The sequence below is a fragment of the Berghia stephanieae genome, chromosome 2 (genome assembly GCF_034508935.2).
Source record: "Berghia stephanieae isolate SIO BIC M18660-M18661 chromosome 2, UCSD_Bste_1.3, whole genome shotgun sequence".
NCBI lineage: Eukaryota > Metazoa > Mollusca > Gastropoda > Nudibranchia > Aeolidiidae > Berghia > Berghia stephanieae.
Window position 1 is genome coordinate 29,913,013 of NC_088361.1, and position 27,432 is coordinate 29,940,444.

Genomic DNA, 27,432 nt, shown 5'->3' on the forward strand with positions numbered 1-27,432 from the left:
TTTATCTACCCCTCACCATAAATAGTAACGCGTAAACACAGTACTTACACCTTGAAAATTACCTGTTATCGTATAATTTATTTAAACTAGTCGAAAAAACATTCCTGTGGTTCCATTTTCGATCGATTAACCCCCCCCCCCCCCCCCCCCCCCCCCCCCCCCCCCCCCCCCCATTATTATCGATACTATTCGTTTCGGTAACGTGCTCACAACATCCACCAACCAGGTTAAATACACTAACACACAAAACTGTATAAACTTGTAATCTGGTTGATATATTTTAACAACTAATCACTAACAGGCAGTATAAAAACAATAACAAAGAGCTGAGTGACGTCATATTCGTTCCTTAAGTAGTCGTAACGTCACTTCCTTCCTAATGACGAATGGTAACTTAGTAAAACTGGCTCTAAACTATCGGAACAATGGCAGACGCCCGTAATGAAATATTTCCCCGGCGAGCATAAAAGCTAATCCAGAGGACCCCCCCCCCCCCCTCCTAAATTTGATCATGTTTTGATTTTTACACATTCTGATCACAAGGCATATGAAAAGTTCTAGCCAGCATGAAGAATAAACAGTAATGATTTTCTTTGTTTAGAACAAAGATGGCCGCCGTTGCCGGGCGGCGTGACAGCAGCATGGGTGCAAGCAACTGGACCTCATAAAGCCTGCAAGTCTACTTATGACCATACATATAATCTGAAAAAGCCTGCAAGATTCACGGATTTACCTCGTCATTTGAAGTCTTGTTCTCAGCATCTAGTCTTCATAATAGTAGTCATAATAGTAGTCCACAATTGTTGTATGTTTAATCCAAAGGTTGTAATGCAGTACTTTGTTATGTTTCTTGTCACAAGTTGCATAATTTTAAAATATACAAAAATAAACTTAAAAATTAAAAAAAAAAATGTCCTATCACAGTCTCAGGGGATAACATAGGGTTATGTTTGTTTTGGTTTTTAAGTGAAGAAGTCCATGATAGGTGTCTGGTGCTTCCTTTTCATGGACTGTCTTGGAACAGGTATGGTGGGATCACAAAAAAAAAATAAATAAATAAATAAACAAATAAAAATCAATCAAATCCAAATCGCAAAATGCCAGCGACGTTTTTTTTCGCTAATCCAATCGGCCGACAGGCCGGCTTTAGCTGGCACTCTTGCACCCATGCATCAGACTACTGAATCCAATTCCCTATCACCCGAAGCAATCAGCCCCACAGACCCTGAGCATCATTCAAAATTTTAACAAAGGCGATTGAAAAAAATGCATCATGTTGTCATGTGTCGCGATGCAATTCCCTCATCAGTGTGTCAAAATATTGTGATAAATACTCACAGACGGTAGGACTGACCGTGGCCTTCGTAAACTCATGACCTGATACCGTAGCCATCGTAAACTTGTAGCCTGACACTGACCAAAAAATGACGTCAAAATGCCAGTCTTTTGCCACAAAAGAAAACAAACCGTGAGTTGTATTCAATAGTTCAACCAATGAAACAACTTGTTTCCTTGAGCTCTACTAACAACTCACTAGACGCTATACAAACCATAAAAAATGACGTCAAACTGCCAGTCCTAGCGTAGCCATCGTTATGTTATAGCCTGATACTGAAATCCAAAAGGACTGGCAGTTTGACGTCATTATTTGGTTTTTGCACCGCCTATTGAGTTGTCGGTTCTAGCGTAGCCATCGTTAACATATATATAGTTCGAAGATAACGTCACTATCTAGATAGTATGCGCTTGGCTAAGAAGCTCATAACATTGCCATCCGGAAGTATAACGGACCAACACACAAAACTGTGTATATCCATGAACGTTTATAGATAGTTCGAAGATGACGTCACTCAGGTCTTTGTTGGTGTTTTTTTTGCCATCCGCGTTTATGAGTAATGCTCACTGAACTGTATTAACCCGACTATAAACTTTCATGGATACACACAGTTTTGTGTGTTGGTCCGTTATACTTCCGGATGGCAATGATATGAGCTTCTTAGCCAAGCGCATACTATCTATAGTCAGGTTAATACAGTTCAGTGAGCATTACTCATAAACGCGGATGGCAAAAAACAATAACAAAGACCTGAGTGACGTCATCTTCGAACTATCTATAGCCTGACACGAGAACCCTCTCGGCAGTTTGGCGTCATTTTTTAGGTTTGTGTAGCGTCTAGTGAGTTGTCAGTAGTGGAGCTCAAGGAAACAAAGTTATTTCATTTGTTGAACTATTGCATACAACCCACGATTTATTTTGTTTTGTGGCGTCATTTTTGGTCAGTGTCGGATTATAACTTTACGATGGCTACGCACTAAGACCCATATTTTGACGTCATTTGTCTAAGTGCCAGGCTATTGATAGTATGCGCTTGGCTAATAAGCTCACAACATTGCCATCAGGAAGTATAACGGACCAACATACAAAACTATGTGTAACCTTAAACGTTTATGGTCTGGTTATTACAGCTTAGTGAGAATTACTCATAAACATGGTTGGCAAATAAAAACAATAAGAAAGACCCGAGTGACGTCAACTTCAATCTATCCATAAGTTATCGATGACTACGGTCAGCTGACCGATTCGGCCAATCGGCATGGCTCCGGGTCGACCGTATCCATCTCATCTCAAATACTTTTAATTTTACCCGAAGGGTAAAATAATAATCTTTAAAAAATTAAATTGGGGAAGTGATCTATTACAATTTTATTTATTTACATCTTTCCGGCATTTTTAAAATGGTTGAAACTCTTTTCTTTGTAAGTAGTACAATAAGAAACAAGGGATGATAAACACTTTCTCGTTGCCAGGAATTTTTTATAAAGTCAGGTGGACGGAGCGGACAAAATGGCAATAAATATTCTGACAGGACAATGCTTACTAACGCTGGATATCACCAATTGATTTGATATTTTTTTTACAAATATATACAAGTTTTGCTGACTTCCAGGCTAATCTTACGACAAACCAAATACACTCAAGAATCGGTAAGATAGGGCGTAAATCGCTCTTTAGACAGTAGTGTTACCAAAAGTAGCTTATCCGAAGGCCTTTAAGCATCTAAGATTACAACATACACTCGTGAATTGGTTACGATTGATTTAGTAAGCAGAATGGTGAACATTATTAACCAAAACTATATTGAATGCACTCCCTCCCTTCAAAATAGAGGGCCATCCAGATTCTGAATATCGTCCACTAAAAAAAAAACATATTGATGCTTTGCGCTTAGCCAAAAAGCTCACAACATTCGCCAACCGGAAATAACGTACTAACACACAAAACTATGTGTAATCTTGAACGTTTATAGTCTGATAAATACAGTTTCGTGGAAACTACTAAAAATGGCTGGCTAAAACCAATAACAAAGACATGAGTGTAGTCAATTTCGTTCTATTTAGAAATTATTTTTTTAATGTACGTAATTTCATGTTTCATTGTTTCAAAACAACAATAAAATTCTCACAAGCTGGAAGGCCATACGATCCAGGTGGTAGGCATGGACTGAAGTCATCGTTCTGATATAATCTCTCGAATAAACTCACGGCTTGTTTCCAATTAATGGTTCGAGCGTTACTAAATATTAACCAATCAAAATAGTCCCTCAGTCATTTAGCCCATTCCGTCCCTGTGAACATTTATTTCCAGAGGCCTGGCAAACATGCCTTAATTCCATAGCCACTTTTAGTATATGCCATACAGGCAAATGAGTCAAATCCCACAGTTAGTGTATTTACAGTTAGAATTTGTGAGCTATTTACTGACTGCAAACGAAAACGAAAAGTGTGGTGATGTAATGCGCATTCCATGTGAGTTGGCCTGTGTCAAACCGGAATCAACAACACCAATTTGTTGCTGTATGATTATAATAACACCAACAACAACTATAGTAATAATAATAATAACAATAACAACCACCACCACATAAGCGAGAGCACTTTCAACAGCACAAGTTATTTCCCCATATGTACTATAAATCTGAAAATGTGCAAGCAGATACAATTTTCAACGGCAATGTGCATGCTCCCACCAAAAAGAAAATTAATTCCTTTGGTAAATGAGACTTTGTAATCCATATCATTCTCTATCTTCTTCTTATATCACAATTACTATAATAATAATAATAATAATAATAATAATAATAATAATAATAATAATAATAATAATAATAATAATAATAATAATAATAATAATAATAATAATAATAATAATAATAATAATAATAATAATAATAATAACAATTATTATTCGTAGTGGAGAGCCCGCAATATTTGAGGGGAAATAAAAGCTATTACGAACAGGCATTTACCTGATTTAATCAAATACTACTATATTGTGGAAATTAACAAAGATCGAGACGAATCTTTTGAGCCATCAAAATCGGTCCGGTAAAAAAGTCTGTAGGTGCGCGCAAGTGAATCCGGCAACAGGGTGGCCAGATGGAGATTGCCAACCTAAAATTATGACCGATCATTATATCCTGGCAGATTTTCTAAATAATTATTTGAATCAACGGGTGGTAGAATGACCGTTATTATTATTATTTTTTTTTTTTTAAAAGCTTAACGAGTTACTCGTTTATCAATCTGTAAAAAAAAGTTAAATATATTTTTTTAGATTTGCCAGTAATGTTGTGCTCGTTAGCAAAAAAAAAAAATTAACATGGGGTGTATGGAACAATTTTTGCAATATTTGCGGAAAAATAAAGGCTATTTTGAACAGGCACTCATATATCTTTTGAGTTATCGATGACCAAAATCGGACCAAATGACCGATCATAATGCTCAGCGAACGTAGACACCGTTTCTTGCGGGTGAGAGGACGCAGGCACGCTGTTTATGAAATATTATACTCTCACGCGAGATCACGCGACCTACCTTTTTATAAATCAAATGATCAAAGGACCGATCATTATGGCCGAAAGATACTCTAAATAACCATTGGAGTCAAAAAGGAAGAAAGAATCGCCCTTAATTTAAGAAAGGTTTGCAAGGCACTCATTTCAATATATTAAAATTAGTTTCATAAATTTTAGATTTGCCAGTAATTATTATGTGCTCGCTGACGAACATTTAAATGTGCTGTCGGGAACAATGTTAACCCCCAACCCTTTAAAAAGAAAAGAAGAAGAAAGAAATAAGACGAGATCCATTGCGTGCACCCATTTAAAAAGCAAATTAAAATATTTTGATAAACGAGACTTGTAATTCATACGAATATAACTATATATACTTCTAATAATATCATCACCATCACTATTATTATCATCAACATTGTTATTATTATAATCACTATACTATTATTATCATTATTATAATTACTCTATTATTATTATCATCATCATTAGTCATCTTCTTATTATTATTATAGTACACGTTTTCCTAAAGCGCCTTACCCAGTATCTCAACACACTCATGATGCTTCTTTTTCTTCTTAGTATTACAATAATTATAATTATTACATAGCTGCCACTTTCCTCAAACACAAATAAGGAATACCTAACGCGTTCAGCGCGCCAACCGACATTCTGAAGCGCGTCCACTCAGATCTCAATTGACTATACAGATGTGTAATTAAAGTTAAGGATGTCTGGCATTTGGTTCGACTTGCAACTTCTGCATGGGCAACTGGAGTCCTGCAATGTGTGAACTCGGACATTGTCGATGAATATATACAGTTCATAAATGAAAATTTTGGAAACTTATGTTGAATATTTCAATATAATCACAATTCTGAACATTTCTAATTGTTTAAGAAGACAAATTGCTAACCAATTGGATTTTGCAAGCAATTTACACTAAATGGTTTGCTCTCTTATAATTTTAGTGTCACTACATTACTCTCTGCTTTCCAGGAGGATGCAGCGGCAAGAGTCTGGTCAACTGATCAAAAAGCACTTTCTTCGATAACCAAGCTTGAGAGAGAAAAATAACTACAGAATACTCTTCAACAGTCGTAACGTCACTTCCTTCCTAGTAACACTGGCTCTAAACTATCGGAACAATGGCGGACGCCATATGAAATATTTCTCCGGCGAGCATAAAAGTGTATCCAGATGGAAAAACTCCCATAAATTTGATCATGTTTTGACTTTTACACATTCTGATCAAAAGGCATATGAAAAGTTCTAGCCAGCATGAAGAATAAAAAGTAATGATTTTCTTTGTTTAGAACCAAGATGGCCGCCGTTGCCAGGTGGCGTGACATCAGACTGCTGAATCCAATTGCGAGTTTGCTAACCGATGTGGATAAAATCAGTAGTAACACCTAATACTCAAAAACACATTGAAAGGGAAAAAATGCTGTACAAGTTGTACAGCATTGTAACAACTATCTAAAGTGTTCCAGAAAAAAAAAAATGATTAAAATTTGTAATGAGATTCTACTAGACATATTATCTTTTCATTAGATTCATATGCTAATATACTTCATATACTTGCACTTTAACCTCTGTGATGTAGCAAACAACAAATGTTAGTGTGAGTAGTTGTTCTGAAGGACTTTCTTCCATGCAATTATAAGCCTTATTATAAGCCAGAGTAATCAAATATGTTTAAAGCAGTGCACTTATCATCAACTATGTCTTTATACATTGCTTTTATACCAGCTAATGGAGGAGAGGGGGTTTCACTGTGCAGTTCCCTCAAGGAAAAGCGGGATAATTTATGGGTATGTGCAGAGCAGGGTGTGTAATTGATAAAAGAGACAAGAGAAAAATGCAGATGTCTACTTCTGGGTTGTTTTCACCCATTTTGACAACTAAATTGACCATAAGGACCCATTTCTTTTTCAAAGTTGAAATGAAAGAAAAAATATTATACAAATTATTTTTTCGTTACTTGTCTTATGTAATTGTCCCATGTTGTATAATAAATCTAGTTTCACTACTAAGAAAAAAAATATTCTGTCAGTTATTAATTTGAAGAAACGGACTCATGTACATGTATTTTGAGCTATTTATCACTTCAGATTGTAAACTGTTCTTTTCATTATGCAATTCCATGTCACCGCTATTTCAAGCATAATCATCTCCAGTTCATAATTTTTACAAATTCTGAATACTCATGTTTCAAGCTTTAAAATGATATATGACACCTATTCACGGATTAAAGACGACAAAAACAGGCTTGTCAAAGTAGATGATCTCAGATATTGTCCGTTTTCCGCCTTATCCACATTCTTTCATGGAATGCATAGGCGACGACGTCTCACAAGGCTGTTCTGAAGGGCAGTATTTTAAAAAAAAATACATTTACAATGACAATTTTTATGTCGTGATATCAAGACTTGAAACTGTTTATAAATTTTATGCATTTTTTTTTTTTGGCTACGAGATAACTGCAGATATAGAATATTCAATAAGTACCATCTGTCCATTTCCTAAATCTTAATTTATGGGTCATTCCACCCCAAGTATGCCCCTAAACACTGTATACAAAATATGTAATAATAATATAGTATCAAGGGAGAGCCATAGATGTATGGTTTCTTCTCCAAGGTGAAGTCATTAAATAGCTGGGGACTAGAATCTAGACAGTTACCATTCAAATTACGAAATTGTCCTTTTAATAATATATTTTTTTACACCGTCGGCTACACTATTATTCACTTTAAAGTTTATGTCAAAGAAAGAGCCCAGATTCTTAATTTCAACCATTCATAACTTTTTATCTATAGACCGACCTTGAGATGCTTTGTACCACAAAAGCTTTTTTATCGAAGTCTTCATTTTATCATATTTACAAGTGAAAAATTTGACTTCTCCTTGCTCGTAATATTCATGGATTACTTTAAACATGATCTGGTATGTTTCTATCATCTTTAAAAATTCCAACAGATTCAAGTTCCAAAAGACTTCACTTGTGTTTTCAGAGAGAGGTATACTTCGACCAATTATACCATACAGTCAAAACAATCTATGTTTGCAAAAAATTGAGAGAAATGATTGTATCTGTGATTTCTATGCCCAAAATTTTAGCAAACATAATTTTAATTACATGTTGTACTGGTAATAGTAGTGGTGGTAGGGATGATGCTGTGGTGTTGGATGTAGAAGTAGCAGTTTTAAAGATGTATGATAGCTGTAGCAGCCGCGGTTAGAGACAGGATGATGAGGCGGTTGTTGTAACGACGCAACAGATGTTTCTTGTAAAAGTTTTTAGGGGGTTTATAGCGCTTCCGAAACATTTAGTCATTTCAGCATCAGTAAACAGGAAGAGGATGGGATAGTAAAAAAATTCTAGAATTACAAGTAAAGGTACTCAAGAAACAGCAAGACCAGGGGGATTCTTCAAATTGGGAACAGATGTCGAATCCAAGATCACATTATTGAGTACTTAGTTTGAGATCACCTAACACTAACAGTCTCATCCAGACACCAGCACAGGATTCCGTTGAGAGGAACACACTCAAATATTGACAGAATATTTCCAAAACAGAAAATATAACAAACAATTCATAACAGAGAGATGATTTACAAGGAAAAAAAAAATTACCTCCAATAACTAACATTATATATTTGACAGTTTCCCTTCTCAGTCTCAGCAAAAGACTCCGCAAGATACAGGACAAAACCAAGATATACCATTCAAAGACAAAGACAAAGCAACCCAGAAAACAGATACAAGGGGATAGAAGACACAGCAAGTGACCTCTTGCCCGCCACAGGAAGACCTTAGGGATGATGTGGTTGTTGCAATAGTGGTGATAGGGATGATGATGTGGTGGTTGAGATGATGATGATGTTGTTATGGCACAGTGGTGGTTGTAATAATGATGACATCGTGGTTGTGGAAGAGATGGAAATTATGATGTGCTGGTGGTTTTAGCATGATGGGTCTGGTGATATGGTGGTGATTGTGATTGTAACGCTGAAGAACTCAGTGAAGACATGCCTATGATCTCTGTAAGCCACCAAACTTGCATCCATGACCTGAAACCAATGAAATGCAGACACAAAAAACAGGGGAATCAAACCAAAAGGAAGTCAGAGGAAGTGGAAGAAGAAGAAGAAGAAGAAGAAGAAGAAGAAGAAGAAGAAGAAGAAGAAGAAGAAGAAGAAGAAGAAGAAGAAGAAGAAGAAGAAGAAGAAGAAGAAGAAGAAGAAGAAGAAGAACAACAACAACAACAACACCCAATTACTTACTGAGATTTTTCTGACAATTATCTGATGTCCAACATCTTTTGGCACTTGTGTTATCCACAATCGTAGTGGGGCATGTATCTGGGCAGTAGTTGGCACAATGCCGTTCCTCCTTATTGCCCATAAAATGGAGCTCTGATGGCTCAGCCCCTATTGCAATTCTTGACCAGTCAACTGTATCCACATGGCATAGCCTCTTGTTCTTGCTAATCTGTACACCTCCTCTAATAATGGTACGCAGATTGATAAGACCAATATCTTCTAAATGCAAGTCGAAGATGACAAGGGCGTAGTTGTAGAAAAGGTCTTGACCCCGGATGATGGCAAGATTAGGAAAAAGTTTCCGAAGAGATCGCAGATTTTTAACTCTGAAAAGCATGAGATGACCGGTGATTTCTGTCAGGAGGGGGAAGGAATACTTGTCAAATTCCTCGGCAGGTGAGCGTAAAATAAGGGAAATCCAGACATTCCCCTCGATGATTGTGCAGTTTTCCAAATTACGTAAATTTGTAACATTGTTTCGTATATCCATGGTGCCACAAACTGGATTGAGAAAGAAAGGAAGGGAAAAAAAAAAAGAAATGATCAGAAAAAACAGAACTCAATATTTTTCCTCAATGACAAAAACTGTCCTGCCTCACAAATGCAAAAACTGCCTTTAACCATGTTAAAAATCCTTACATTCCAAGTGTGGTGGTTGTATTAGAAGTGACTGGAAAGGGGGGGTATCCTTGGAACAATTTAACCTCACCGGAATTTGACGGAAGTTGCCCGTAATCCGGAATTTTTTGCTCGACCGTATTTTTTTTTGGTGAAACCGCAGTTTTGGCATCACTGTCTAACATTGTATTCAGATTGGCTTATAAAATTGTAAGAAATTTCTCTATTTCTTAAAAAGAGGTAGCTTTTCTAGTATGGGCAGTCCAACAATTCCAAATGCAAACATAGTATGGCTGTGTTGGTCAGGTCCTGATGTAAAGTTGAAAGCTTCGAAAAGGCTCAATACTCAAATTCTTTTACCATACTCAGGTATAAAATGAGTACCAGGCCACTAAGAACTTCGTCTGTATAATAGCTTGTTTTTATTTTTATTTAAGTCATCAGTTTATAGCTATGAACAAAGTGAATGCCAGAAATTGCAGATCTACTGGACTTAAAGCGAGGGGTTACTACTCTGTCTTTGGAATAATAATAATAATAATAACATACTTATATAGCGCTCAACCTCCACATATGTGCTCAGCGGTGCTTTAAAAGTTCATATATCATTTACCAATTCGACTATTTTAAGACAGGAACAGATGAATGCACATACTTATACTAATGTTTTTCACTAACATTCATAACTAATTGATTCAATACAATGAAATTTGAAATTCTACAAAAAGGTTAGAGATAAAATGGAAACGGACCCTTAAAACTCAAGATCTAAATCATAATAAAATTAACTTAAAATTTAACCGATATTTAAGGGAAGTTCAGTGTACAAAACTAAACATATGCCCTTGAAAAAAGCTCCGATATAATGATTTCAATTATGTTGAGCAACAAATCAGCTATTCTGTTATTACACTCCAGCATGGTTTCCTCAAATCCTCAGGACATGCAAATACAGTTGAGGAAGCCATAGTTCGAGGAAAACGTATATTGCCATCATGGCAATTGTATTTTCAAAGGCTGAAAATCAGGAAAAAATGTTGACATCTGGAGGAAGCACACTTCACAAGATGGGCCACTAACAGAAAAAGACATTGTTAAAGAACAATAGAAAGGGAGTCTTCAGCTGACTTTAGTGGCCGTGTTAGGTTATAATTTTGATATCAATTTATGAGGTGAACAGGAGCTTGATTGGAAGTCCCATATACAATATGCTAATCTCCATAACTTTATTCTGCAATGTGAAGTATTTGTGCACATTGAGTGTTTGAAATTGGGACAATACCAATTTTAATAATAATAATAATAATAATAATAATAATAATAATAATAATAATAATAATACATGGCATTTATATCATGCATATTCATCACTGTGTGACGCTGAATTTACGTTACAAATAAATATACAAAATTTACATATATAAAACGTACAATGATTTCAATTATGTTGAGTAACAAATCAGCTAATTCTGTTATTACACTCCAACATAGTTTCCTCAAACTCCTCAGGACATGCAAAAACAGTTGAGGAAGCTGTAGTTCGAGGAAAACGTACACTGCCATGACATTTGATAGGAAGGGGCAGTGTGGGCTTTGCTTCATACCCGAAAGATACCAAGTTTGAATATCCAACTGTGGCTGTCAGCAAACTACCATTCTCTAGCTCAATTTGCGGCGCTGTGCTGTGGCTGACAACTTCGCCCCCCCCCCCCCCCCCCCCCCCTCCCCATAAAAAAAAAGTCAGAAGAGAGATTGTAGGTCACGGCGTCTAATCTGCACTATAAATCTGACCGTTTAGTTTCCCGCTGTTCCGAGCGCCGACGTAACCTCACCCGACAGGTAACCGGGGTCAACAGCGGTCAGCCGATATCAATTCCCAGAACGTAGATTTGACGTGCATTGGGTGATACCAATGGATGATTTCCGTACCAATTAACCTCACGATCTTCGTGACGATGCAATTCCACCCAAATGCAAAGAATTCTCGCAGACCTCCTCTTTCCATCGGTCCAATTTTTATTTCAATATCTCCAGTACTTATTCCACAAGCCGTGATTCAAATTCACATATTTTTCTATAACATTTAAATAAAATTACTTGTAATTACCTCAGGATTCTAAAAAAACGTTGCTATAAACTTTAAATTTTTTTTGGTGTGATTCACAAGGCACAAGTTTTACTACGAAATGAGGTAAGTTTCATTTACTCTTCAGTTTTCATTATTTTGTAATGATTATTTTTCCGCGGTAGGTCAGGTAATAATGATATTACCTCTTTAGCCTTGTTCTTGAAACGTAATATTTCGCTGCGGTTTTATTGTTAATTGTATTTTTATTTTTTATCTTTTTCAATGATGAGTTAATTTGATTTTTAAATTGCATAATTTGAATTATCTTGCTAATGTTTAATTTTAAATGACATTGTGTGTTGGGCCTCAACTTAGCTCAACTGCTTGTTAGAATTTTCCTGCCCCCCCCCCCTTTCTTTCACCAAATTGGGTGAAGTATTTGGTTTTTCTTTTTCCAAATTTTATGTACGCTGTTATGTATGCATGGATATGAGAAGTAATACAGAGTGTTTTAAAACTCATTTTATTCATTAATTCACTATATCATTGCTTACATCGCTCAGTCAATTTTGAATTTTCTCTTACAGCATGGACCACACAATTGCAAGTCATAACCAAGCAGTGAATTCATTATGTAGGACATGTCGTGGTATGCTTTGTTTAACACAGAAATAGAAACGTGCCCGCAAGAAACCATTTAAATGTTCAAATTATTCTAATAACATTCTTTTAGTCTATGGGACTGACACGGCATTGGACAAGCAAGGAGCACACTCATAATTTATGTGTAAAAAGTACACATTATAAAGCACATTGAACACACGACTCATTAGCTTCTTTGTATTTTCTCATTGCCAAGAAGCTAATAATAAATAAATCAACCTTGAAACGGGTTGCACTTGCATGTTTGATATCGACAGAGTAGAATATAACAACAAACTCCAAAACGCAGGAGAGACTTTCAAATCTCATGCACGAGCCACTCACCCTCAGGGATGGTATTATTGCCTCTGAATTGGACAGAATACCGCATTACACAACAGGCTTACCACAGCAGATCATTCATTGGCAACCACTGCCACAAATACTAACAAGAAAAAGTCGACACGCAACTCACACTTCCAATTATCCAACAAACAAAGAACTGCACCCACGACCCACTCATCATTGACGACGCTTGCAGTATTGGATTAATTTTCGACAATATAAACAAGGCCTATAGTCATGTGCACAACTTTATTTCACACACAAAATCGATCAAAGCAGACACGATCCAATATATTCAAAGTGCAATAAAACATTACACGGATACATACAGAAAATATTTTCCAAACAAAATAATCCCAAAACAACACCTCCTTGAGTACCAGTGCATACCACACATCACTCAATATAAGTTTGGACTTAGACTTCTTGGAGAACAAGGCACAGAGACCTGTCACCAAACAACAGCAAAATTGGAAAAAAAAAGAGCATCCGGCATTATCAATGATATGAATAAAATGCGATTTGTCATCAACGCAATTCAGTTAAAGACCAGCCCCAAACTACACTGACGAGTTTGAATGCTCGTAGCGGATATATTTGTGTTGAGGAAAAATACGTTTTTTGTGAGGAGAAGTATTTACATCTTCTCTTTATAATACATAAAATTCAGACAAATCCATAGCAACGTTTTTTTTTCTCTAATTTTTGAAATGTTGCACCCGCTATATTTTTTGTGTAATTTGTTACCGTTCATTGATAACTTATATTGAGAAATCTAGTAATACTATGAAAAAATAAAAAACACACAGTAAAAGTAGAAAATATAAACTTTTATACCAAGTAGTGATATTTCAACTCATTCAATATGGGTGTCTAACAGACAATAAAACAAAACATTGTTAAATTGAGTGAAACGGCAATCCCCGTTAGGTAAATTCCTCTCGGTGATTGACCGCTCACCGTGACCGGGTCAGCAGGTGTCAGGAACGGGATCCCGTCTCAACTAAACTGTTGTCGTTGTGTACGCTGTGAGGTTGGCTGCCAACAAAAATCAATTTATTTATTTTTCTTCAGCTTCACTTATACTTTTCAATTTTTGCTAGGGAGACCATGATTTTGGTCTTCCAAAGTAAAGCCATATTTTCATTCGTTTAGATATATAAAACTGTTTCTTTATGTTGTGGAGTGGAGTTGTTTTGATTTGTTCTTTATTTATTGTTTTGTTTTAGGCCGTGTAATAATATAGCATGCCAACCCCCCCCCCCCCCCCCCCCCCCCTACCCCCTTCTCCACCAAAAAGAAAGAGAGAAAAGACAGAAAAAGAAGAAAAAACTCACCTCAACATAAAGAAACAGTTCCATAAACGCAAATATGGTTTTACGCTGGGAAGCCAAAATCTTGGCCTCCCTAGCCCTAGTCTAGCCAAAACTGACCAGTTTGAGTTTGGCTGGGGAGACCAAGATTTGGTCTCCCTAGCCTCTACCATAATTCAATCTCAATCAGTCCTCCTCCTACACTACACTAATCTAGCAGTCAGCTATTGAACATGAAAAAAAAATTATTAAAATCTGAAGCTATGTAATTTTTAAAAAAATACTTACTGCCATCCTTTGGATTTTGATGGACGACATATTTCTTTATACACATACTCTTCCTATCTCCTTGGGCGAGACCGCAGCAGCAGGTCAGCAAAACAAACAAGATCAAAGTTGCCCAGATAACTCTGCTATCGAAAAGTCGTAGGGCAGCTTTTAGCTTCATATTGGTTGAGGGCAAAATAATCATAACATAACTATTATCATTAAGTTTGTATTAGTCACAGGTATGATTTACATGATGAAGTAATTGAAAAAACTGTTCATGAATGGTGTATGAATGAATGGGGAATGAAGAAAGACCCAGCTCAACATCGGCTTTGGCGTTGGAATGTATGCCATTGCTGGGGCATAGAATTCACATTTGTGCTACCCGTTTAATATTTTAAACCTAACAACAGTGAGTTACAATGATGATCATAAACACATCATGACACGATGAAGTTGGAAAGGAAGTCAATCATGTTGAATTCATTACACGAATGCTGTGACAACATCGAATCCTTGTCAGTCAGTGACCATGCAGTCTTTTAACTTTAACACATATACTTCACGATAGAATGACGATTCCCACATTCTGCTTCATTAATATCATCCTCCAATGATTGTTTAAATAACATACTCCACAATAGTGGTATGGACGTGATAGTCTAGACGAAAACAACGATAATTTCTAATCATTTACACAGGTAATTGGGGCTAAATACTGTGATTCGCCAAAACAGGGTCAATTCCTCCAATGCATTCGAGAAGCACAACAAGACGTAAACAACCTCTTTCAATGATTGGTTGAAACTACATACAGAGCTAGTCTCGGAATAAGTTTCGCATACGGTATCAAGGACACCGGATTTATGATGAATGGTTAGTGTGTTAGAAAGATGTGCGAGACTGTCGAAAACAAACATTTCATAAAACTGACATCGTATTCTAAATGTTCCACAAACATAAAAATATAAACTAGTCTAGGAGTGATTTTTTCTGTTTACCAATCGCAATGTGTAATAAATCAAAATGATTGTATATATCTCAATTGAAGAGGAAATTAATTTTCTTTTAAATGATAAACAAAAAGCAAGGTATAATAAACTATATATATATACCGTATTGGTGTCATATTTATTTTGCTATTATTTATGACTGAACGGAAATTGTTGACAAGCTATCGATTTTTAAAAAAAATAATATTACGTAATAATAAAATATAAAAGCCCCCTCCCCGACGTGTACATATATGCAAATAATTGCACGTCTCCCCTCCCCCGTTTCTGTCTTTTGCTATCCTTTTATGACTGAGCAGAAATTGTTGACAAACTATCGAATTAAAAAAATACAACAACAAATAAGGGTCTCATAATAAAATATGGAGCACCCATCCCATATTGATCCAATGAAAGATTAAATTGCTTGCTTGAATGCATTTGTTTTAATTAAAGAGGAGAGGGACCATAGCCAAAAATCTTCTTTATTATTCATTTCTATATTGAGCGAGCATGAGAGAATTAAATGTTTTCCTGTAATAAAGAATTATGACGTCATGGAAATATTAGTCCTTTTGTTTTGTGTCACGGATTGTAAAGTGGTTAAAATATGACTTCCAAGTGAACTCGACTCGGGTGTGAATGAGTACTTGGCTACAGACTGTGACGGATACAAAAAGGAAGTACAAAAAGGACGCCTACCAGGCGACTGTTACTGCATACATATGGAATTGGAATGTGGTTCCTTATGGCCTGCTGGGCGGATATATGAAACATTGTGAAGCCTCTTGAGCATGGCAAATCAGTGGAAATGCGCTATATAAATGTTCATACGTATTTATAACCAAGCGCAATTACTTGTAATGGCCTACTTTGTATTGGTTCGAGAAGACGTGAACTTTTTTTTACAAATACGTCGCGTCAGAAAAAAAAATAGACATCATAATTATAAATTACGAAACCATTTAGATTCATCATATAATGTAAGATGTTTTGTAAGTGTGTGTGTTTACATTGTAGTTGAACACTGCATCTGCTTGCAAATATTCACGTTTGGGATATGCTACACTGAGGGGGAAAAGCCGTAAGAACGTTTTCTCCTTTATAAGGTATACTAATTCAGTAAAAATATTAATTGATTTCATTATACTTTTTAAAACATGTAGGGTACTTTGAAAAAAAATAATTTAAAAAACAAAAAACAAAAACAACAACAACATATTGACTTTGTATTTAAACTATCGCGTTTTAAAAATTATAATACAGAAAGCCTGTATATGGAAATAATTATATGTTTAAATCGAAGTGAACTTATTTTCGGGTCTGATAACCCAGTTCATTATGGGCTCATTGTTGTAATGAAAATCTTTGTTAAAAATGACTCAAAATATTGTCCATTACAATTACAATTCCAAACTAGTCCCATAACTGCGTTCGGATGTCAGACCTGCATAATGTACACGTCGGTTTATATTATAAGAAGATCGACATGAGATCGAAATGTTGTTCGTCGTTCATAATTATCTATCCGTTTTTATCCTACGTGGACATATAATACAGCAAATAAGTACACGCCGGTTTTATCCTTTATTAAGCGTTGTGAATAATATTATTTCAGTTAATGCATCTTATTCCCCTCTACCAAGAAATTACGACCAGCCAAACATTAGTCGGCTCACCCATATTCCGTGTGTTTGTTTTTTGTTTGTTTGGGGTTTTTTTTTTGTTTGTTTGTTGTTTTTTTTTATGGTTCTTATTTTTATCTTTCTTTCTTTCTTTCTTTGTATGTGTGTGTGTGTGAGAGAGAGAGAGAGAGAGAGAGAGAGAGAGAGAGAGAGAGAGAGAGAGAGAGAGTGTTTGTGTGAGTGTGTGTGTGTGTGTGTGTGTGTGTGTGTTTACACACGGAGGTTGTCATGAATGAATACATTATTTAATTTTTTTATTTATTGTCGGTAAAAAATACGTTATGCATACATCTTTTAGACATAACAACAACTATTAACAATGACAACAAAATATAAAAGTATTAATTTGGGAAAAAAAAATATTTTCTTAATAAAAGTGACTAAAATCAGTAAGCCCTTTCATGCTCTTCATCGACATAAGAATTAAAAAAAAAAACAAAAAAAAAAAAAAACAACTTTGCACATAAATTAAATACTATATATTATTCATGAATGTTACAACGAACGAACACAAACTTTTAATAACACCAACAATGTTAACATGAGTCCAAAATTGCATTTAGTTATTAGATCTCCAGAAATGGGCAAGTGCGTAATAATAATAATGATGATGATGATGATAATAATAATAATAATAATAATAATAATAATAATAATAATAATAATAATAATAATGATGATGATGATGATGACGATAATGATGACGACAACGACGACGACGACCACGACGACGATGATGATGATGATGATAATAATAATAATAATAATAATAATAATAATAATAATAATAATAATAATAATAATAATAATAATACTAATAATGGTTCTTATATAGCGCTTTTCACATCATTCTCAAAGCGCTTTACGTCAGATTGCAACAACGAAAACACATGTCATGATTCATCCAAAGTTTTTCTAAATAAGAAAGCCTTCAGTCTTTTCTTGAAGTCTGTTGTGCTTGTTGATTATTGCACGTCCATAGGCGGGCCAATTGGACCGAACGCATGATCGCCAGAAAATTTCAGCCGTGATCATGGGACTGACAGCAAGCGCATCGAGCTGGATCTCAGTTGTCTCCGAGGAACGTTGATGGGGATAAGCTCCAACGGCGGTCGTCTATGGAGCGAAGTTGCTTTGTGCCGCCCTTTATTTTCCAAGTTTAGCAGATGATGCTTTTCGTAAAATTTTTTAGCATATGCACAACACTCACGCATATCTCTTGCCTTATAGCTGTGCAGCGGCGTGGCGTATTGACGGCGTATGGTGGTGCCATGATTAGAAGAAGAAAAAAAATTCTAAAACAGTGAACACGGTTAAGAGGAGAGAGCACATGTTAAAAACTCTCTTTTTTGGAAGGGTGGGGGGAGGGTCGATGGTTTCTACGAGTGGACAAAACTCACAAAAACAAATAATTCATGAAAACATCAAGCCACAACACTGAGATACAAGTCCCGTATGAAAAGGTCTTTGTAATTATTCTTTGTCCACCATTTAAAGGATTGGTTTTGGTCGATAATGCAATCAATATGTGATAAATGTAAATCAAAAGAGAAAAAAAAAAACCTATGACAGAAATTACTTACTTTTAGTACTTGTAAAGAAAATCTGCACGGCGATGTTTCATCTCTGCAAATCTTTTTATAATGTGTTTATTGAAATTTGGAATGGCATCTATTTCAGCTTTGTGAATTGACAGAATCATTAACGAATTTAACCGCTCTGTGTTTCATTGAATTTCGCAAGAAATTTTTCACTCTTTTAAGGGTGCTAAAACAACGTTCAGGAGGTTAAGAATTACGATGGAAGTGGTTAAGGTCACTATAGCCTATAGATGTCCATGATTTGTCAGTGTTTGTTGTATCTGTAAAAAGTAGACAATAAAAACAAAAAAACGTTTTTTTTTCTAAACTAACTGTGAGCCATTCATGCCTGTCATACCATGTCACTGAAAAAGAGCGTTTTCGAGATTTCCACATCTGTGTTAATTCAAAATCAGTTGGTTGGTGAGGAACTAGTCTTTTTATCTCTAATTTGTCATCTAGTGTCAATCTCCCAAACGGTCGGTGAAGTAAAGAGTCAACTTGATTCATTGCAATTCATTGTTTAACAAAACAAAACTTCAAAGTATATCTCAAATAATGGAAATCAGTGGACTACGATTAATGATTGCACAAATAAAAGGTAGATTCAGATCTTAAAGTTAAAGCATCACAAAGAAAAAATCACGCCACTTAAGTACTTAAAAAATCTAAAAACACACCAAAGTATAACTGTTGACAATCTTCGCTTTCTTTCTCTGACTCACACAAATACACACGCACAAACAAACAAACAAACACACACACACAAATAAACACTCATACACACGTAACCATCAACTCGGCACTACAAGCAAGAAAAATGTTGGTAAATTCGTCCACAATGCTTCGTTGCAAAGAATTACTTTATTCAATAATCGTGAAAAAGAGTTGGGGGGGGGGGGGGTGTTGATATGTCATATTTTTAAGTTTTATGTTGTCTTTCTTTGCTGCTTACAAATAAACTTGACAATGATCAGTGTTTTTAACAGTTAATGTAATATTTTGGATGGCCGAAGTTACCCTAATTTGGCGCATCCTCCCGTCCAACGGTGGAGCTCTCAGATCCTGGCACAAGTCGAGGGGTTTTCTGCTATTTGAAGATAGTATAATTCGACCCAGTTTCTCGCTCAATCATCTGTAGCGATACTAATGGATAGAGCATTAACTGGAGCTCGGATTGCTTTGCACCATGGTGTTTGATTTAGTCACCACTTCGCGCAGTGATGTCACCAACACACGAGTCGGCGCAGTGCGTGATTCGGAATCTTGAATAGAGTGGAGACTAAAAAGGCAGTATATTGTTGGCGAGTTGGCGAAAGACAGTGGAGTTAAAATTTCTCAGTTTTATTTTTAATTAAATTATGCTGTTAATGATTTTTAAAAGATTGGTACGGTGCCTGGCACCATTCGATCCAATGGCCCCACGCCACTGTGCTGTGATAGGTAGATGTACCTACCTACTGTACGAAGTTTGTGCTCTCTTTTTCTTGTCGCCCACGCGAGGCGAGATGACGTACGGCAAAGAGGTGAGGGTGTGGTAAGTGGGCTCTCAATGAGCCAAAACACGACAGGCCACCTTATTATTTTATATAAAAGACTGTTTTCTTTTGTTTTAAAACTATGGTTATCCCCCCCCCCCCCCCCCCCCCCCCATAAACAACTAAACTCTTTACTTCTAAAATAATTAGGACAGCCGGCAAATTTAGTTTTGAACACCTTGGGGCCTTACTTGGGAGAAATCAAAACCATATCAGTTTTGTCATTGGAAAAATAAGTTTGATGTAATCAAAACATACGAATGAAGAAAATTACAATAAATATAGATTTTATTGATATTCGTTTTGGTTTAAATGGATATGAATCATCAATAAGAACATTACACAAATCATTCACGGTGTAGAGCCTCACGGTGCTATGAATAAGAATCTCAGTCCATTAACCCGGCACACACAGCAGTTCAACTTGTAATAATTATGTAGGTATTGTCTTTGGAGTAGATCAGTAGTGCATTGAGGTTGGATTTTCTATTCATTCTATTAAATTTTGACTGTTATCACCGTTGATATTCAAAGAAAGACGTTTTATATGATTGTCTAATTGTTGTAGTCATGTTCTTTTTTTTATTATTAAAAAAAAAAATATTCACAAATCTCAATACAGGGACGCGTATCACAATCCATACCGATGCTATGAAAAAATCCATGGACAAATTCAGTGATCGGGTGATATAATACATTTTTTTCTCTAGAGGGAGGTCGACAAATGGACCTCTTTTACATATGCCTATCGTATATGCCAATTACGTGAGTGCACCTCTTTAAAATTCAAACCACATATCCCCCCTCCCCCCTCTTTACACACAATAATATACACAGATTCTTTTAAAAAAATATAGAACAAATATTGCGCAGTATCTACAGTGTGTGCTCAATACACTTAAAAAGGGCTCCTAAGCCAATAGCAATATGAAAGACGAGATATGACGGCGACATAACATTTTCCTTTAACACCGACAACACTGTTTCTGGTCTGGTAGGCCTACACCTTTTACACTTGAGTACGGTGAGAGAATGTGTTTTCGATCCATGCCGCCTTAAATAAACATCCAGCAACCGCTCCTGTTAAGCTCCTCAATATATGGTGGTGCACGGTCATTCAGCGCATTTAAGCAAAAAATGTCGATCTTGTATTCAATGCGGACACGAACAGGCAGCCAATGAAGTGCTCGTAACAGGTCGTTTGCACTCTTTTCATCGTGCTTGTCGAAAACCAATCTTACCAATGCGTGTATCTGGAAGACCCGCTAATAAAGAGTTGCAATAATCCAAACGTGACAGGACTAGGGAGCATACGACTGCCTTATCGACTCTTTTGCGAGAAACGTTTTTATCCCTTTAATTATGTGGTCTTCCATTTTTAACCCGATGTCGAGGATCGCCCCAGGTCTTTGCCGCCCCTTCGAAAGTGGAAATATATTATTTCCTATCTTCATTGTTTTTACTTCGATGGACTTGATCTTGCTGTCCGTGCCACAAATGATGATTTCTGTTTTCTCGCCGTTCATGTTAGCTTATTTTGAGTCATCCACATTTTAATCGAATCGCAAAAGTTTTCTATGGCATTGCCGGTGGGTGTAACTTGCGATGGTATTGACGATTTATAAATCTGGGTATCGTCAGCATTCATGGTGATTAATATCATGTGACGTAATGACGGAGTAGAGGGGCATTGTGTACAGGGTATGGAGCACTGGTCCAAGCACTGAGCCCTGGGGCACGTCGAATTTAAGATTAAGACGCACTCGGGAGGACTGATCGCCGTTTATGATAACAGTTTGATACCTGAAGGCAATGCCCTGAACTTCATAGTATTCTGATAGATGTTCACACAGTATGGCGTGGTCCAGTGTGTAGAAGGCTGCTGACAAATCTAAAAGTACTAGAATTGAGACGTCATCGTTGTCATTGGAGACAAGAAGATCATTTGTGATCTTTATTTGAGCTGTCGCAGTGCTGTGTCACTTTTTGTATGACGACTGGGATTTCTCAACTAAGTTTTATGATGATTAGTGTTCGTTATATTGCTGAAGTAGTACTTTCTCTAGGACTTAGAGAAAAATGGTAAATTGGAAACCGGACGATATAGCTCTTCAGGTTTTCCTGGTCCAGAGTTGGCTTTTTGATTTGAGGCTTGATGATGGCATTCTCATAAGAACAGGGTACCACTCCAGTCTGTAATGAGTTGTTAATATTTGAAGTTTTTTTTGTTTGTTTGTTTGTTGCTTTAGGTCTCTTCCAACACAATTGAGGTTATATGAGAGACCGCTGAAACAAAAAAAAAAAAAAAAAACAAGCAATCTAACAAAAATAGTACAAATGTCAATCAAAATTATAACCTAAAGATATCATAAGTTAAATTATAAATAACCAAGAACAAACAGGCAGAGGATTTACAGGAAAAAAAATATCCCCTGTCAAAAATACAATCACAAACCAAAGAAGCAGGATAGGCTAGTAAAAAGAAGAAGAAACGACATCACTATCGGATCGTACACCCATGCGAACATCATAGGTATATGATTCAAGGGTGATGCTCCCATCCAACCACCCGCAATATTTGAAGTTGATTTACCACACGCATCGTTGATTAAAGCGAACAATGTCATTGAATTTGAACAGTTGCTAATCTTGTCACAAAAATATTTACTTTTCTCCTCATTGACGGTCTTATTCATACGGTCTCTTGATAATATCAACAATGGCGATCCTCTGGGCGGTTTGTGCGACGCCATTAATTTGCGTTCTGTAGCTCGTCGAAATTGTTTTGCGTGTTGAAAGCGCTCAGTTATCCATGGTGCTCTTTGGCGATCCCGAACGAGTCTTGTTTGAAGAGTTGCGTGTAGATCAAGAGTCGAGTGGAGAACGTCGTTCAATATGTTGGAAAGGCCGAGACGACTGCAAGTTTGTTTTAACATTATCGAAGAATGCGTCCCTATCGATGGCTCTTAAATTTCGAGATATTATAACTTTGTGCTTGGTCGATTGTTAAAATAATCACGAATGGTCCGAAATACAGAGATCCTAAACTAGGATGTTCTAACAAATTCATCATTGTAAATTTGTCATGACTCAATCGTGGCCATACTGACGTGTTGGGCACGTTATTTTTTTGTCAACTTATTGTCACAAAGCATTATTTTCATTTTGTGATAGTATGGATCAGTGTCTAATGTATCTGCTGGATACTTGTAATCTGCCACCCCGAAGTGAGCTCTTATACAGCGCAACATTCACTAGAAAGTGAAAAATTAGGGCTTTTACTTTTTCGACACAATGGTGTTACTGATTATTGGCCAGATCGTAGGTACTAATTTTAGTCATGTATGTATGTAATCACGCTCACAACGGAACTTGGAAAGACCAAAAAGTCAGTTGCCATGCCACATCTTAACAGACTGCAAAGTTGCCAAACAACACTTTTGCGTTTAATTGAAGATTGGAAAGAGGCATTAGACAAAAACAAATATGTCGCTGCAATCCTCATGGACCTTTTGAAGGCTTTTGACTGCTTGCCTCACAACATACTTATTGCTAAACTAGCTGCCTATGGGCTAGAACAAAAAACTCTTTATCTAATTGAAAATTACTTGAGCGGAAGAAAACAACAAATAAAATTAGAGGATGCTGTGAGCGAGTGGCAGGCATTAAAAAAGGCGTTCCACAAGGATCAATTCTTGGACCATTACTTTTTAACATTTTTATAAATGATATATTTTACTTTATCAGAGAGTGAAAATTATATAATTATGCTGACGATAATACCCTGTCATATTCTCATTCAAATTTCGATATGCTTTTAAAAACTATTGAAAATGAAAGCGAAATTCTTATCAAGTGGTTCGAAATAAATTGCATGCAAGCAAACCCAGACAAATTCCAGCCAATTGCAGTAGGTACAAGTACAAAAACACACACAAAGAAACCCACGTTCCATATTGGAACTGCGAGTACTACATGTGAAGAAGTTGTAAAATTACTAGGGATCGACATAGACTACCAACTAAAATTTGATTTACACATTAAAACCATCTGCCGTAAAGCTTCTCAGCAATTGAATGTCTTAAAAAGGCTTGGAAAATACCTTTCAAAATTGAACAAGTTAACAAATTTCACTCTTTTGTATTGTCAAATTTCAATTTCTGTCCACTAGCTTGGCATTTCTGTTCTAAAACAAATTGTGATAAACTTGAAAAGATACAAGAAAGAGCACTGCGTTTTATTTATGAAGATGACAAAAAATCCTACGACCAATTACTTTCAAAGGCCAAAGTCCCCTCCCTACAAATAAGACGAATGAGAACAATTGCTTTGGAAACGTTTAAAATTTTATACAAAATTGCTCCTCCTTGTCTATCTGATATGGTCACTTTGAAAAATAACAGATACAATTTTAGATATTCAAACCTCCTTGATATTCCAAGTGTCAGAACAACGTCTTATGGCAAAAGATCTTTCAGATATTCTGCTGATGTGCTTTGGAATGAACTTCCCGAGCACATCAGGAAAATTTCAAATTTTAATGTTTTCAAAAATCATATCCTCTCATGGAATGGCCAACCATGCAAATGTAATATTTGTAATTAATCTAATCGTTATATATATATATATATATATGTTACTGGAATCTTGATGAGGGAATGTTTTAAAGGAAAATGTATTACTATGTATTTTTATGCACTATGTGTTAAAACCTATGTCGGTCAAAGGCTTCTATTAGCCTGACTACATTATCTATGAAACATTTTAAAATGCCGACGATAAATAAATATTTGAATTGAATTGAATTGAACGCACGATTTGGATTAATCTGTGAAGGAAGATTGACAAGAGAGATAACTCGCGTAAAAAAAAGACATGTGTTGCTTTTCTTAAATTTTGCTTACCTCCCTTGAAAATTATTATATAAAGCAATGATAATATACTCATTGTATAAAGTAATAAGGTAACATTTCATTTTAAAAAAATATATGTAAGAATAAACAAATATGGGAGAACCCGTGCGACGGTGCATGGAAGTATCATCATACCTATATCAATAATAGGGATTCCAAAATTTTAAAAACAAAACAAAACAAAACAAAAAAAAAAATACAAAACTAAGCAATCAAAAAACAAGAAACCCCAGACAAAAAAAAAATCACAAACAATACAAAGAAAAATAAAAGGATAGAAACAAAGGACAATAAAAAAAATCATCACTTATTATTGTTTGGTCACTTAGCTTCTTCTACTATTGTGGCAACTGCGACTACCACAACTATTATGGGAACTACGGCTGCTACTACCACTATGCTTACTACAACAACTACTACTACTAGTGGGGCTAAATTAATAGTTATACGAAACTTGGCCTGTAGGTCAAAGGGTCGAATGAGTTGGGGTTGCAGAATTGAGCCCTTGGAGAAGACTTTTTACATAACACTTTCTGGATGCTCCTGATTTTTTTTCTTTTTGCTCGACTTTCAAAGCAGTTAAAGCAAAGTGTGACCCATATTTGACAATCATTCACTTCATACCTAACTTACCACTCCAGTGGTATCAGTAGGCAATAAATACATTTTATTTTTTGTATCGTTGTGTAACAAATTCAAGCAATATGGAGCGTAGATAGTGGCTGGATGGGTAGCAATATTTGCAGAACTCTGTGACGTTGGCCTTAACACATAAAACATAAAAATAATACCAATAAAAATGATGTCATTCCATTCCTACCTCAAACTAATTCCACCCAGCCAACGTAAAAAAAAAAAAGATTAATTAAAGGGTTTAAAAAAAAAACTGAGCCTGGTGATTTCGACCACTGAAGACTTATTGATATATTCGCGGTTGCTTATGTTTGTATCTATCTACATTGCATATGTGTTTATGCAGTATAATACACACAGCCACTCACATACTCCACTGCCGTTTCACATAAAATACACCTCTCTGCTTATTCTTATCACTTCACCATTAATTCCAGTTTCAATGCCATGCGCCATGATATGCTAATGGTTGATTATGGCGGTAATTGAATGTTGTGATTCAGCAATCTCCCCCCCCCCCCCTTCTGACACACACACACACACCCTTGTAAACTATCAATAAATTAAATAATAATAAAGTTCCCTTAATTCATCCTCATTCGGAAATTTGTCTTAGGGTTTATTCAAAGGGAAGACTGGAATAACCCAGGTGCCAGCTGCAGCACAGCACTGCAAATTGAGCTAGGGAGAGATGGCTTGCTGATGGCCACATAACACGGTGGATATTCGAACTAGGTATAATTCGGGTACAAGGCAAAGACCATACTGCTGAGCCATACTGCCCTCCTCCCCTTACCATCAAACATCATGGCAATGTACAGTTTCCTTGAACGTTTTTGCATGTTCTAAGGGGTTCGAGGAAACCATGCTGGAGTACTATTTCTCTTTCTTATTTTCATACATTTCTGAGCAGGCAGTGTGGCTCAGTAGTGTGGTCTTTGATTTATATCCGAATAGTACTGAATTCAACTACCCACAGCGCTATGTGGCCTTGAAGAAGTCACCACCCCCTTAGTCCACAGTGCAGAGCTGTACTGCAGGTGATGCCTAGATAATTACGGTTTTCTCTTGGAATAGACCCTAAAGACCAATTTTCCCTTTGGAACAAAGGAATTTATTAATCTATTATAATGCTCATTCACTGGGAAGCCAACGGTGTAAGGTAAAACGCTCATCTTTGGTCAGAGATCCAATCCAGGGTAGATAGTCAAATTTATTTGGAATTTATTCTCTTCCGATTTCTTCAAGACCACCCAATCCCAAATCCACCTTTAATACAAACCTTAAACTCAATAACTCAGTCGGTAGAGTATTCGCTTCACACGCAATAGGAAATAAGCCATCTGGGATGAAGTCACTCAAGAGGGGTGGGTACTGGGTCTATTAGTATTAGATCTGGTGAAATGTACTTTGTGATATACTAGTGGTGCTTCTCTGTTGAGAAAACCCAGGACAAGATGCCCTTCTTACTATCGACAAAAAAATGTACTACTTTTAAAAGTATTTGACAAGCCACAATAAATTTGAAACACCAAGAGTAAAGGGAAATATGGTTAGTGGCATGTAAGAGTTAATGGCATTTGCTGTTGATGCCAATGGCTATCAAAATTCAACTTTCATTGTAAAAAAAAAGTCCATTTTCAAGAATCGTTA

At 36.2% G+C, this 27,432-nt stretch overlaps 1 protein-coding gene across 1 annotated transcript in view; it reads right to left on the minus strand.

The window, feature by feature from the left end:
* Positions 1–15,249, minus strand: part of LOC144964677 (putative molluscan insulin-related peptide(s) receptor) — a 53,081-nt gene extending 37,832 nt beyond the window's left edge. Inside the window, exons 1-2 of the mRNA XM_078899186.1 lie at positions 14,457–15,249; positions 9,144–9,683 (exon numbers count right to left, since the gene is read on the minus strand). Of these exons, the coding sequence (XP_078755312.1) occupies positions 9,144–9,683; positions 14,457–14,640 (724 nt within the window). The 5' untranslated portion in view covers positions 14,641–15,249. The remainder of the gene's footprint in view (positions 1–9,143; positions 9,684–14,456) is intronic.
* Between the last annotated feature and the right edge of the window lie 12,183 nt (positions 15,250–27,432).